Below are 15914 nucleotides of genomic sequence, written 5' to 3' on the forward strand. Positions count from 1 at the left end.
TTTTCATTTGCTACATGGTATTCTCTCTATTCACTTGTCATTGTGAACTGCATCTCAGACTGGTGCCACAGAATGCAAACCAGATCCTCTTGCCAGTGCAGTTAACCATCTCATCCAATAAGTGTCCGGATTACAACTGGTCTTCAATGAAACTCCAGCTATAATAATGCTTCTCTTTTCTATGACTCTGCAAAACAAACGGACCTGCAAACCCATCTGGGGATCAGAGGTATGAATGGCCTCAAATTTACAAGGTTGTTGGTGCTGTATACTCTGCTTCCAGAGAGAGCAGATCGAAACACGGAACACATGCTAATTTCGACTGATGTCAAAAGAGAAATGTACTGGCAAAATTGTAATCCATGCAGGTAATTATTTTCAGACTAATCAGATAGTGTCATTTCCATCTGCAACATGAAAGAGAGAAACATGGGAAAATATGCACTTTTTTCCACAAACTGATAGGAATATAAACAATGTGTTACTTTGGTTTGCATCATGAGGCCATGGATTGGTTTACATGGGGGGAAAAACCTGTTCTCTCTCGCCCTTTATCATGTTCACATTAAACAAAATACAAGACAAGCAAGATCCGATTCCAGATTAGGTTGCTGTTGCTTTCCCAGCAACTCTCTGAGCTATCCATCCCAGGCCATCATATAATCCCTCACCGGTGAGAGCACAACAGGCTTGGATGTGCCAGTCATGGTTCTTGATGCTATGGAGGGACAGGGCGTCAGTGATCTCAGCGGGAGACATTGCATCCTTGAGGTCCTGTTTGTTAGCAAATACGAGCACCACGGTATGCTCAAGGTCTGCATGCTGAAGCAGCCTGAAGAGCTCATCCTTCATGATGGAGATCCGAGCTCGGTCAGTGCTATCTATCACAGCAATGACAGCATGAGTTCCCTGGTAATATGTTGCCCAGGAGGCTCTCAGCCTTTCTTGTCCCCCAAGATCCCAAACCTGGTTAGTCGTAGCAGGATGTGAGATGGCCAGTGGTAAATGTTTGCAGAGCTTACAATCAAAATGAATTTAAAATGCCCACGATATGAAGATGATGCAATAAGCTAATTATCAACAGGAACAGCCTGCACCATGACATTCGAAAATCAAGTCCTATTTACTTATCACACAGCAAGAGCAAAGTGCATGCCAAGAATGAAATGAACTTAACTGAAGATACGAAGCAAGCTTCACAGAGAGTTTAGAATACTGTGAACCTTTTTTTTTTCATTTAGCTTGCCAACCAGGGAGATAGGATTAATATTTTATCTAAAATAGTTCAAGATAGTTAAACTTCCAAAGAAGCAGAGCTTTTCAATATAGCAGAATTTTGATTTTAGAATTTCCTGCCTAAGAGTGAAAAAACAGGTTTTTATAAGTTGCTTCCCACTCTCATTAGCAGGATGATGCTAAAGTTTAGTTTGCAAAATCTAACTGAAACTGAGTCACTGGTAACGGCAGACTGGAGAGATCACTGAGAAATAATTGGTGAAGTACATGCCAAAAGGGTTGAAGATTTCTCCACGGTAGAGTACAACAGGAGCAGTTTTCAACTAGGATGACCGAGAAAGGTCATTATCTATATGGTACTGGATTCCTGGAGACTTCATATTTGACAGAATTGGTGATAAATCTACAGCTCGGGTTATCAAACTTAATTATGAAATCATGGTGTACTGCAGGCAGAACGGAAGAACCACCCAATAAAGGAAAATATATAAATGCAAACACATGCATGTACATGAAGTAGGAAAAGCAGGCATGGTTAACAATTAAGTTCACATTCAACTTCAACGAATATCTGTAAAGTAGCTAGTTACGAAGACAGCATGAGTACAAATGCTAGTCTCATTTTAGAACCAAATACCTGACACACTATCCTACTTTGCAGATCTGAAAGCCATTCAAATTGCCTTGTCAACACATTGATTCACCCAAAAAACCCAATGCAGAACTAGACATAAAACAGCCTACTGATGTCATGATGAAAGTAGTTCTGCTATAACACTCTAATCACCAAGGATCAGACCATCCTACTGACTGCGAAAGAACTAATGGCGTCTGTTGGCATAACCAAACATAACCAAATGCTTTCAAAGTAGAAAGTTCCGCATAAAATTGTCCAAGACATAGTTTTGATCGAGTTAAAGACTAGAGAGTCTTGATATTAGCACTTATTAATTTGATGGGTCAGTATGAACACTTAATACCTGCAAAGAATGTTGCAAATACTGTGCACTTTGCTTTGGGATCTAGAGAATAAGGGTGGGGATGCAAACTATGTTATTTATCTCAGAGAAATAAGATCTATCAACTACATTCATTTCAAATCTTAGACCACATTAAGCACTCAGTATATTCTGATCATAATCACAAAGCAGTTGTCCACCCTCTGGAAAAATTGGAGTTCCTAGCCATATAATGTCAAGACAACACAATTGGCAGCATCAGATTATTGCTTAACAATGCCTCCTGTCATAACCTAAATATGCAGTTTAATAAGCCCATAAAAACCTACAATAACATTATGAATAATATGTCACCCTTAATCAACCGCTATGCTGATTTGACTAGCCATGTCAATAACATCAAACATGCTCTGCAAAAAATTTTTGTGCATGTGCAAACTAACCAAGTTCCTAAATTCACTGCACAGGTAAACAGATGAGCCAAAAAGTGTCAGACAATGACCACGCATTGGAACTAAATTTTCAAATCAAAGTACCAAAGACATGAGCAAGGGAAAAATCAGCCTTTTTACCCTCTGAAAACAATAAAATGTTAACAAGTATTTATTCAACTTGGCACAAGCCAACCAAGAGCTAGATGAAGAAAAGTATGCATAAAAAACTCAAGGACGTATGAGACCATCATTACTTAGATCCCAAATGCTTCAAAGATAATAAACCAGTTTAGAAACTCCCATCCAATAATTTACCAAAATAAAAAGCCAAATCCAAAAGTATCATATGCAAGAATCTTTGCCTTTAAGCATAAGTAAAAAGGTCATCCCATTATCTTGAAATCACAAATTACTATCAAAACTGGCATTTCAAGTTTCCTTTCCTTACATATCATAAATAAATTGAGCACTTGTCTGTTTCTTTTCTTTGAGGCAAAATCTGGATTAGTTCACTTACTACTGCATCACAGATTATTTGCAGAATTTTGGTAAACTTTCCAGAGTGTTTTAAAATTTCACAGGTTTCCAGGGATTTGTTTTCTTTTTTAAAAAAATGTTACCATAAATAATTTCGATATGTTGCAATCAAAATATTTTATTAAAATTCTGCCTACTGACAAAAGTTTGATCTTGCCAAGTTAAACCCAGGCTAGTCTACTGAAAGAATATATACACTTTTGTATCTAAAATTCAATTCTTGAGTCCATGCTGCAAATCTACTGCATTAGTTCTATCTTGAGAAAAGTGCATACCATCAAGTTAAACAAACTCACAAAATTAATCTCACTTTCTCAAGGTTAAGGATATCCAATATCAATATTTTCAATAATGGAAGCATTAAAACCTTGAAGACAAGGTTTCGAATACCAGAACCGGACCTCATACAGGTTTTCTGCCAGAATGGTATCACTCGTACCTTTCCGTTCTGGTAATTTTTAAAACCTTGCTTCAAAATTTCATAAAATGCATGCCCAGAAAACTGGAAACTTTGTCAAGATTCAGAAAAAAAACAAAATTATATTATTATCTGGACAAATGTTGGATGACTTCATATGTCAAAAAATAAAGAGGGTCTATAAAAGAAGTGAGACTGTTGAGATGAACATATGGTACAAATAAGGACCGACTGAGAAATGTGTGTCAGAGAAGCCTATGAGTTACATTAGTTAAAGACAAAGTGATGGACAATATTAGTTAAAGACACAAAGTGATGGACAATGGATTTAGAATTTAATACGGTCATGAAATGAATGATGAAAATGTTTAGAGGCTACCATAAGAATTAAGAAAAATGTTTAGAGGCTACTGTAAGAAGAGTTCTCTTTTCAAATATTCATTAAAGAATTAAGAAAAAGAGGAGAAAACCTAAGGTAGCACGGATATATACAGCCAGAAAAAAGCCGATGTGGATAAATATTGAGTGAAAGGGTTTGGAAAACTTGCAATGACACTACAATAAGCAAACATAAAAGGAATGACTAGTGAATGATCCAAGAAACTGAAGAGAAATAGCTCGGAAAAGGCTGGAGGTTGTGATTATAGTATTTCTATGATAATTTTCCAGAAAGGGAAAAAACCAGTCTGTATAATTACGACCTAGTAATCCTGTACCTAATCCTCATTCACTGCCTAATCAAGCTCCTTTGAAATAATTAACAAGAATGAGTATATCAATCACATGGAGAAGCAACAAATATGAACACAATTAGAAGCATCAGGGTATTGCTTCTAATTGTGTTCATATTATGTGACTAGGAGAATAACAATGACCAGATTTCTTCAAATCCATGAGAGTAGGCTCTAAAATTATATATCTGAAATTTCCAAAACTGCAATCATATCATATATAAAGATAAGTCTCCATGCTCGTATCTTACTAATTACACAACAATTAGGGAAATCACTTTTGATAACTACAATAAATGATGATTTTCACCAGAAACATCCATCATTAAGTAACCTAATCTTTAGAGATTCAATTTTTTTTCTTGTAAAACAACTTCAGAGAATAACAAGAAGATAACTCTTGTTATCCACAACTCTTCACCTGCTGATGCAAAACATGTAAAGAAACAAACAATCTATAAGATACCTCACACTAATAGCGAATACCTAATTTCCGCCATATTCCACTAATAAAGCATCCCAAGAATGATAAGCCATTTGACAATAGTATGCTGACTTGTTTACATTGATGTCACCATGCATACAACTTTCTTTTTTTGAATTCATTGTTTCCTCAACCTTAGTTTGACAAGTTATCTTAATCCAATCTAGTGAAGTGCTTTGGTTAATACCAGGCTATTTGATAACAAAATTCAAGAAACAGCTTTCCCAGCAAAAGAAAATGTCATCCGAAGACCATAACAGATGTACAATCCCCACCACATTGAATAAAAAATCGATGACAGTAGAAAGAGGGTTGAGTAGAATATATAAATTAGACAAGCTCTTACATTGTATTTTTTAGAGCTGTAAATGGATCCAATTGGGATCAGATCCATGCTGCATCTGCATCCAAACTTGATAGGACAAATCGAGTTCAGATTTGGGCTCGGATCCATCAAAATGGATAAGCTCCAAACTCAAATCTGAACTCGGTTAATAGTCAGATACAAGTTCAGGTTTGAGCATTTTTGGTGGTTCGATTCGTGCATGATTTTATCTTATGTTTCCTTGTGCTATTTTTTTTTTTTTTGGTTTCCTTCTACCACTTATTAGAAAATAATATTTAATAAAGTTATGACTTTAAAAAATATTAGCTATAACAAGCATAACAATTAATATGAGGGGTGAATGATTGGTATTAAAAAATAATTAATCATATTAGGAACATATTTAAGTTTCTGTTTATATTAGATTTGACTGAAATGAATTGAAATCTAAAAGTCAGTCTGGATTGGGAACTGAAATGACAATGGGCAACAGTTAAGGGGAGCATGCATGAGAAAAAAGTGCAAATTCATATGTGCAGAAAAGGAATCAATGCAAGTCACATAACATATCCTCTTTATATCACTATATTTATTTATGTTATATATAGTACTATAAATATCCATATATAATTTTATACACAATATACATACAGACATATATAGTGATATATATATAATTTTATACAGACATATATAATTTTATACACAATATATATATATATATATATATATATATATATATATATATATAGTATTCACATTATCTGGTTATTGGATTTGAAATAGCTAGATTCGATAGAAGGGATTTAAAAATAGAATTCTACAACCGTACAGGCATCTTTTGTACATGCAGCTCCATAATGGAATTTACATTTTCTTCTCTTCTATTCCATTGAAGAAAGAACTAGAATCCATCCAATCCAGATGGTTGAATGGTCCATTTACCACCCTTTCATAGGAATAAAAGAAATACTATGATGGTTCTATTGCTTTATATATTTATTTTGTCTGTGATTTAGTGATCCCAACATTCCTTTCTGATACGATGAAATAAAGAAAAATGATCTTTTTTTCCATTTTTGTATTTTTTTTTTTCATAACATAAATATCAGAAAGAGAACTCCGGTGTGCAAAAATATCATTTGTGACATTAAAATGTACACCCGACACACAAGTTCAAATCTAGATCCTGTATATGGAATCTAACTTTTGATCAATAAGTTACCGAAAACTTAAATTTGATCCATACCTGATTATTAGAAAATAATCAGATCAACTATCAGTTTTCCGGTGCCACTTACATCCCTAACATTTTTATGGAGATATGAGAAGAATATGCAAAAGATTAAGAGGTGATGACCAGCTAAGGATTTGCAAAGACATATTTTCAGATAGTCAAACAATATAGAGTCCAAAAGTAGAGAGAAAATTGTAAATAGTGTTACCAAAAACAGAGAGAAAATTGTTAATAGTGTGACCTACTACATTTAGAAGAAGTTATACTCTGGCTTTGAAATGCTTCAACTTGCTATCCACAAGTTTCAATATTGAATTCTTTATGAGCAGATAGCAGATATACCAACCTACTGCAAATCTGCCTCAAAGAAACTTTTGCTGCAAAACTATTCAAGAAAATGACACGCTTAGATTTTATTATGTTATTTGTTGTTGCTTCCATCCAAGGTTTTAATTCTCGTGGGATGGAGGAATCATGGTTTCCCCACGGAATGGGATGCCCCGTGTCCCGCCCCATCTTGCGGCCATCCCGGCCAACATCCACTAGGACAAGGGTGCTTTCACATGAAGGAGAGAGAGGGGAGGAGAAATTAACTCTCTCACGGAAATCTCTCAGTCAGCATCCGCTAGGACAAGTGTGCATCTTTCCATCATTGGATCATAAACTGCTCGCTTTGAGATCTATGTGGATGGATAAATGATGAAGATGTAAGTGTTTTAAGATCTGTGCGATTGGTGATCGAATGATGCTTTCATGCGAAGGAGAGCCCTCTTTCACACGAAAGATATGACAGTTCCACATCTACACTCATGCGTCCTCATTGGGAAGGGAAAAAAAAATGCACGTGATTTCATCTAGCTAAGCCCCATGATTGGTTGAGCCCCGTGCTTAGTGGGGGAAAATGGAAGAAGAAAAAGGAGAAGCCCTACAAACCGAGCCTTCCAACCTTCGCTCTCTTGGCACCAATGTTAATGCATCATTAGAAAAAAAGTAAGGCTGAACTGATCTTTCCGTCTCCCCCCTAGCGATGAGTGGAAACATTGTTGAAAAAAAAGGACTGAGGGCATGCCCTAACCGAGTTAGCCATATCGGTGCATGACCCAGCCAAGACAAAGGCGAGATGGCTGGGATGGCCCCTGTCTCATCGGGACTTCAATCCTTGCTTCCATCATAATAACTTGATTAACCCAATGAACAGCAACTTGCATGCCCTAATAGTGCAAGAGTATTTGAAGGAAGAAGGCTTTACGAAACTACTTCCAATTAGGGGAAAGAGAAAAAGGAATTTCAAGACTATTAAATGCCTCCAATGATAGTTAATTGAAACCAAAGAGATGATGCTGAGGGGGGAGAAAAGATGGATAAATAAGTACTTTTAACATGGGAAAACATAAGGAAGACAAAAGAAACTAAACAAAAGAATTAAAAGGTCTAAACATAGTCGCTTGTTTGGAGTCAATATCAGTCTCAAAGGTTTTAAGTTTGGACCAAAACCAATCTGCTTCAACCGACACTGAGCTAAAACCAAGGGCCCTAGTTTCAGCTTTTCCAGTTTCGGCAGTTTCAGTTCCAGTCGAATATGACCAATTTTGGTGGAAAATGACTAGTTTCAGTCTAGTTTCGGTGGTTTTAATCAAACTCGACTAAAACCAACTGAAACTAAGCAAAGATATTTGGTAGAAATTGACTAGTTTCAGTCTACTGTCGGTGATTTTAATCAGTTTCGACTAAAACCCACTGAAACTAAGCAAAGATATTTTTTCAAGCCTTGTTTTGATGTTTGCTATCATATTTTTGTCATTTTGTTGTTTATTTAAGTACATCAGCTATATAGATTTTTGTCGTTTCTTGGTCATTTCTTTTCTCTTGAACTAAAAGAATAATAAGTAATAAAAATAACTCTTGAAGGCTAGGCTTCAAATGGCCCTTATCATAGAACTTCATAAAGACTTTTGTAAACAACTAAAGACAGCACATTGCAGAAAAAACATATCTTATATACAAAAAATTAAACATTTCATAACTTCTTAGATTGGTGAAAAGCTATCTCATTATTATCCTCATCTCTATTAGCGCTCTCACCTACGTGATGATGATAATGACCACTATTATTTCAATGATGCACCTCGCGATAGTATACGGTATTGAATAGGTAAAGTTAATTTATTTTATACTATTGTGTACTTGTCTTGTCAGTTTATGCTTGATTGATTGATATTCAGTGTTTTCTTAAGAGATTAGTATGTTCATATGATATATTCAGAGCATTAATATGCAAATAGTTTAATTTCAGCTTGAAACTGCCCAAATTATATAAATGATGATCCTAAATACCCTAAAACACAGTTAAATAATGGAAAATGACTTGCCTAATCAACCGAAACTATATAATCTATGAAAACTGATAAATCGAAATCAAATAGTGGAAAATTTATATCCTTGATTTCCATTGATTTTTCTAGTTTTTCATATTTTTCCTAACTTTTCTTACTGAAACGCCAAAACACAGAGTGAAAATGGTAAAATCACCGAAACTACCAAATCTAAAACTTTGTTTAAGTGACCGAAACCTAAATTGAAACCAACTTTTAAAACCTTGTTAGTAAAGTAGAAGCGCAGCTCCAAAAGTCACAGGAAGAAAGTAGTAACAACATCATGCTTATTTTAAGGAAAACCTTCTAAGTTTATAATGTAGGTTGCTTTTGTATTATTGGTTTTAACATAAAAGATCTACTCTTTATATTCATGGAACATTCATTGTCGCTTTAGTGAAGCTGATTGGCATTCCTTCCTGCTTGGGAGAGGTCCAGGGTTCAAATCTTGCTGGTGGCATCCCCATTGTATTTCTCAAAATAATTATTTGTTGTTAACGTACAATTATAGATCAAATAGATAAGATAATTAAAGCATAATGTCTTAATTATCTCATAACTTTAATTACTGCTTAGAATTATCTTCATGTTTTCTAGCATAGGATGGGCATAGTATTAGCAAAAGAATTGTATTCCTTAATAAATTTTCCATTAACAACTCAATAAATTCCTTCATTGAATTTGCATACATCTTGAAGTTCAAAAGGAAGATTGTATAAATCGGAAGAGAGCATGCACAGTCTCCCACAAGAGATGGAATATTCTTTGCAAGAAGATCTGAAGACCAATACTTTGCCACCATATGTGGAACTTGGAGCTCATTGAAAGAAGCTGCATAATTACAAGTATTCCAAAAGGTAGAAATATTACTAGTCCTATTGAAGCTCTGGCATTTGCACTTGAATTCAAGCTCCAATATTTAATATCTTGTCAATTGGCAAAATGCTCAAGTCTCCCATCTTTATGCCATTATATATGACTGGGACACAATTCAGGTTACCAATAATCCAATGATCAATAAGAAACCAAGAATATTAAGAATGACAGCCACCTTGACCATCAATACTCAATGGGCCATCAATTATGTTTGCCTTCCATTGTTCAGTAGGTTGACTTCATAAGTATGGCACCATATTAAGCATGCCCCTTAGAGTGTATATACTTTTTGCAAATGATCTAAAATGAGATATGGTTTACATCAAGGACTCAAGTCCCAGTGGGGCGTCCTGCGGGATACTAGAACAGGGTACCATCCCAAGTGTCAGGACAAGACCATCCTGCCATTGTTCTAGTGGTCCGATTAGCACGTCTTGGGACATCCCTTGTCTCAGGTGTCAAGATGGGGCGAGACAATGGCACGTCCTATTCCATGGGAAAACCAAGGGAGCCCCGTCCCATAGAATTTAAAACCTTGGTTTGCATGCACAATTTACACGCATTCATTCTATATATTATACTAGTGTAACATTTTTCATAGCAAATTATTTTTTCAGTACAGTTGGCAACAAGTATAGTACATAAGCAGCATTTTTTCCTAAATTCGCTCACAAACACAAGCATAAGAATTTAGCATTTTCTAGATTTCTTGCTTTTAATGCAAAATAGATACATATGTAGCTACACACATATATAGAAGAATTTTGGAATTAATTTGGTAATATAATTCTCATCACCTAATGTAGTTTAACCTAGTGGTATAGGAACGGGACACAACCAATGAAGAGCACAAGCAATGTAAAGAAAAAAGAAAGTTGCTTTGCCCTTTACCAAGGTATAAGGTAATCAAAGACATTGACCAGACTATATTAAAGTACTCCCTTTCAAATGTTATATAATAAACTGTGGTTTCTTCGGCCATAGCCAAAAAATCCAAAGGGTTCTCCGACCTCATTATCTACCTCATTAAAGGTTCCTCGCAATTTATCTTTCTGTCCTGTTAATTCTGAAACAGCTCAAATAACAACTCCCAATCAATCTCTTGTATTTCCTAAATCTTACTACTCCATCCATTATATCCTCACAATTCTTAATGTCACAAAACGAATACCCTTCTCCTTGTCACCATAAGCAAAGTCATAAAATTTTCCTATCTCATATCTGAGAATAAGAGAAATGAATATGTAAAACACCCAAAATAACTATACAATGAAAACCTACATCAGAATATACCATCATATCATCACCGCCAAGGTCGGCGAAACCGGTACCTGGCTCCGTACCGGTTCTCCGGTGGCATGAATTGGCATAGGCTATGTCGGGCCTGTACCAATGGAGGAGACGGCACACAAACCATGAAAGAGAGAAAGAGAGAGAGAGAGAGAGAGAAGGGGAAGAGAGGGAGAAAGGCCAGTGGAGGGTTGGCGGAGGCCAGGGGCTGACTTTATTTAAAAATCATGAGATTTTTTAAGGCCGCGGCTGGACCCCTGTTTCGTTAAAAACAGGAGAACTGGCCACAACCTCGCTTCCCGCGGCCTCGGTCGGACTCTATCGGCCTTCGCCGGCCCTCCGCCCTCTCCCTCCCTCTCCCTCCCCCACTCACTCTCGCTGTCCTTCTCCTTTTTTCGGCTCCGGCAATGGGTTTTGTTTCCGTTTCTGGAACCGTACCAGTGAGCCACCAGTACGGCTCGGAACATCCGAGACCAAGGTCCGCCATACCGGTGGCGGACCGGTACGTACCGGTCCAAACCGGTCCCATACCGGTTCTTCAACAATAAACTACCGGTACCAGATTCCACGCTGATCCGGTACCGGTGTTAGGCCGGGCCGATACGTACTGGCCGGTACCGGCCGGTACCGGCCGGTACGGACCGGTACGGCAGACCATGCCCGAGACGGTTTTGCCGATCCTGATCACCGCAATATAGCACAACAAAAACTTTGCTAAACTCCTAAGAGATAACAAAATGGAAATGCCAGTGTTGTCTATAGTTAACACTCACCCCAACCAAGTTATTACACTCTTCCCCAACAAAAGTTCCAAAGTCAACCATAAATTACCCAAGTTAACAATGGTAAACCATATGCTTACTTGCAGGTCCTGTAAAAAGGACTTCCTGACTCATATAACAAAAGACAAAAGAGAACTGAAGTCACATGTTGCCCTATCAACCTCCATAATACAAACTGCTAACCCACAGCCCACACTCCTTACTATTTAAACTCTCTCTAAAGATCAATCTTCTGATTTTGATTTGTTGATGTAAGAACCATATAATTCAGCTTTAGTCCATCTAGGTTCTTTCCCCTACATCTCTCCTTGTACCTTATCAGTCCGCCCTCCCTACAACAGAAAAGCAAATTCACTTTTCCGCTACAACATTTGGTTAAAGATCGATGACCTTTTAATCTTCTAACCTAAATTTGTTTTTCAATAGAATAGTCCCCAGTTAACTCAGTAACATCCTTTTAACTAACGACCCATGACATCCGAAATTTTAGAATTCGAATAAATAACCCACTAAGCAATCAATCTTTAAAACAGTAACTTAAACGGGAAAACAACCATCTGCTACAAAACAGATTGAAAAGAACGGGGCAAAAGAGAAGAAACATTCACTGACCTCAAACCTTATGTTCTTGTAAACAACCTCCTCGACATTGCTCCCAATAGTAGGACTCGTGTTGACGACATCTCCAAGATGCAATTTGTAAAGAGTCGTCGTCTTCCCGGCATTGTCCAACCCAACCACCACAATCTTGTACTCCTTCGCGGGGAACAACATGAACCAAAACCTCGACACCAGCGCCCCCATCTTATGCCTCAAGATCCAATACTTTCACCCTCCAATCTAAAGCCAGAAGAGAAATCCAAACTCTAATACCACCACTTACAGAAAGAAAAAAAAAAAGAATTCAAAGAAAATATCTTGGGGGGAAACCCTACAAGAACTAGAAAAGAAGAAGAAAATGGAATCGCGATCCGATCCAAGATAAATAGCGAAGAGTTCGGAATCGACGCAGGGGTAGACGGAGGGGTGAAAGGGATCTCACCTGGTGACGCAGAAGGGAAGAAATTTGAATACTAAGAGCTCGGATGGTGATTTAATGGCGGAGATCGGAGGGTTTTCCCTGGCCGAGAAGGGAAGAAAACCAGAGAAAAACCCTAATTCGGAGAAGGACGGGGACGAAGCGAGGAAGGAGAGTCCGAATATATTTAGAGAGGGACGAGGATGATAGCCAACGGAAATGGATCCCTGTCGGAGCCAGCGTGGAATGGTGACTTGGAACGCACGGAATTTTTTTTTTTCGTTTTTTTTTTATGAGGGGTCCAAGGCCCGAAATAAAAACACAAACAAAAACAGAAAAAATGAAGACAATATCACCCCAAACCAGAGCTCTCACTCTTTGAGGCAATACAGCCGAGATAAATTCAGAAGAAATACCAAGACTTGCTAAAGTATCAACAGGCTGAGGCTGATTTGCCTCTGAAAGTATGCATAGTTATGAAGAAATTTAGTAATAATAAAGATGACTTGATATCAGAAAGCAAAAGATGAAGATGTCCAAAGTCGGAATGTCCTGAAGTATCATAATGTGATTATGGAGGTAGTGGCTTCCCAAGGATGATGCTGAAGTATAACAACAAGTGAATTAATACATCTAGCATATGCAACACACATAATTCTTTTTTTTCATATGATGAGCTAAAAATATAATCTATTTTTCTACTTCATTTAGGAACTAGTCTATTATCACACATGATGAATATCATAAAAAAAGAAAAAATATAGAAAGATTTGCCTAATATTTATTACAATTAATTATAAGAATAATGTAGAAGAGTTCCGATAAGGTACAATTCAATGTTAAATATTAAATTTTATATTGCACTGATAAAAGCTAGAGGTTGAGTTTCTAATCTGACCATATAATATAAGAAAAGTAAAGAAGATAACGAATGCTCAAGCAAAATCCAGATGTTTGTAAATTGATGAGAGTTAGAGAGAGAGAGAGAGAGAGATAGAAATGGTCCAAAATTCATGTTTTCCAAAATGTTATGAAATATATATTCTTGACTTCAAATTTTGTTTTAGGTACAATAAAAAATAAATATTGAAATTGTTGTCTATAATATATTATTCTTGGAATGGATGTGAATTAACGTAGCACTGGAGATTTAAAAGCAGCTCCTTACTTATCAACTTCCAATTATGGGCACTAAGTAGGGAACAAATCTTCTACAATCCTTATTCTAGGAAATTGCTATAGGTTGAGTGTGTGGCATATTTCTGCTAGGTTAGCAATACTATGTATCTAGTCTAATAAGGAGGCTTATATCGAATTGTTTAGTGCCATGGAATAGCTCACAAGGCACAGCCAAAAATTTCATAGTGGAGGCCACCATTACTATTCAGTGAAAAATTAATGAACCATAAATTAGCGTGTTATCTTTCTCGTATTTTAAAGCCTTATGTTTTGAGTCATTGCTAGCCTCAATTGAAAATATAGCTTTGCTATGCAATGAAAAATACTGTAAAAAAATTAAATATTTTATTATGCATGTAGTAAAATAAAAAATTATTTAAACAACTTTTAGCTCTTTTTTTTCATCATGAAACATTACAATGATGAAATATCGGTGTAATACTATCCTAGCAATTCTTTTTATTTAGATATTAGTTAAGCATCAACATACACAATACAAAAATGATACAGACATAATATGCTTAAAATGTTAAGAATTAATAAATAAATATACTCTCCAAAGGATAGCAAATTTATTTTGAAGAATTAAAACTAGTATACCATAAACAGATTATTAAAATATAACTAGTGATGTAACATAGAGTCTATGCCGCATGGATTTTATAATATATTTAAAAAAAGTCAACTTGAAGGATTTTAAAATGTTAATCAAGACCTAAAAAATAGAAGGAAAGAGAGTTAGTAACAACGTAACTAATTTTATGAAGTTTGTAACTATTTTCTAATTTTATAATGGACTTATGCTTACACTCTACTGATGTTTTTTCTTCATTAGGAGGGTTTTTCCATAAATCTTGTATTCTTATGACCATGCTTTATGGTGCTTGATGCTATGTCTCTTTAAATTATTTTCTATATTTTGCTATTGTTGCTAGAAGTTCATTAGTCCAAATATTGCCATACCTTCCATAGATGATTCTAAATCAATTCACTGCAAAATCATCATACCCTATTTGTGGCTTTACTTTTGGAGTTGCATAAAATTTTCCTATATATAGTTACCCAAGTTCATAATTATTATTATATACTTGCACTTACTATGATAGTTATACTGCAAAATTTTGTTTTCTTCCAAAGATGGTCTCTAGGACCTAGCAATTTCAATAGGCCAGCTGAAAATCTAGGCAAGATCCTCTTTCCATTTAGAATTAACCACTCAATTTTGCTGAATGCTAGACAAAATTATACATCTAATAAAAATATGTCACATACTATGACTATAGTGAGAGTTGTAGTGGTAATAAGCATAAGAGAGAGAGAGAGAGAAGGGGGAATAGGGGATTGGTTGTGAAAAAGGAGTTCCAAGAGGCCAAAAGAAATATTAAGTTTGTTATGTGCTACCCGATATGTGAGGATGAAGGAGGCTTGGAGCTTCAATAAGAAATTGACATATATTAGTTTTGAGAAAAGTGGACAAATTCTTTCGTTCAATGATAAACCAAAAAGCCTCAAAAAAGAGAAATCATCAAACACAGGCTCAACCATAGGTCAAGAAGCTACTATAGGTGGTTTAAAGGATAATTATAAAGGATGGGGACAAAAAGACAATAACAGCTACATGAAGGATGCCCCTAATATCTAAATTCTCAAGCCATAAAGGACCAAACACAATAGACAACATGGGCATCTACAACACAATCTATTCGACACTCATTGGCATAAAAAAAATAAAATGGGTAACAACATAGATGTTGATATGTCTTAAGTTTACAAGCTTTATAAGGGGATCTTTTTTCTAGCGAAGCAAATGGAGCGTAGCCCAATAAGCAAAGTGAGCGAAGTTGAAGAAAAAAGATCCCTCCAACAGCTATACTTGTTTTGTTTGGCTGCACTATTAGTTAGTTAGGGGTCCAAGGGTGCGAGAATGGAGCTCTTATAGGTTGGACTAACTTGATTATTGTAGAACACCAGTTCAAGTCTAAACTGACGTAGTCTATTATATATATATCTCTTGTAACCCTAAAGAAATAAAGAAA

The 15914-nt window shown here is 36.0% G+C and overlaps 1 protein-coding gene across 2 annotated transcripts; it reads right to left on the reverse strand.

Annotated features, from left to right (window-relative positions):
* Positions 1-372: 372 nt before the first annotated feature.
* LOC103720193 (uncharacterized) lies at positions 373-12865 on the reverse strand. Of its 2 annotated transcripts, none has more exons than XM_008809794.6 (3): positions 12724-12865; positions 12294-12521; positions 373-966 (listed from the first exon to the last, which is right to left on the reverse strand). In XM_008809794.6, the coding sequence occupies exons 2-3, from the start codon at positions 12483-12485 to the stop codon at positions 604-606; spliced, it is 555 nt and encodes a 184-aa protein (XP_008808016.1). In that variant the 5' UTR covers positions 12486-12521; positions 12724-12865; the 3' UTR covers positions 373-603. The 2 variants fall into 2 exon arrangements, with proteins under 2 accessions (XP_008808016.1, XP_008808017.1); XM_008809795.6 differs by having other exon boundaries at positions 12294-12559; positions 12724-12864.
* Positions 12866-15914: the final 3049 nt, after the last annotated feature.

Source organism: Phoenix dactylifera, chromosome 5, assembly GCF_051530095.1.
Source record: "Phoenix dactylifera cultivar Ajwa chromosome 5, Ajwa_hap1_PhDact_Kaust_v1.1, whole genome shotgun sequence".
Classification (NCBI taxonomy): Eukaryota; Viridiplantae; Streptophyta; class Magnoliopsida; order Arecales; family Arecaceae; genus Phoenix; species Phoenix dactylifera.

Bases quoted from the DNA above. Each gene is read 5' to 3' on its own strand.
- LOC103720193 (XM_008809794.6), bottom strand. From the start codon at position 12,485: ATGGGGGCGCTGGTGTCGAGGTTTTGGTTCATGTTGTTCCCCGCGAAG. The intron at 967-12,293 runs GTCAGTGAATGT...ACGACTAACCAG, and splicing joins ACAAGAACATAAGGTTTGAG to GTTTGGGATCTTGGGGGACA.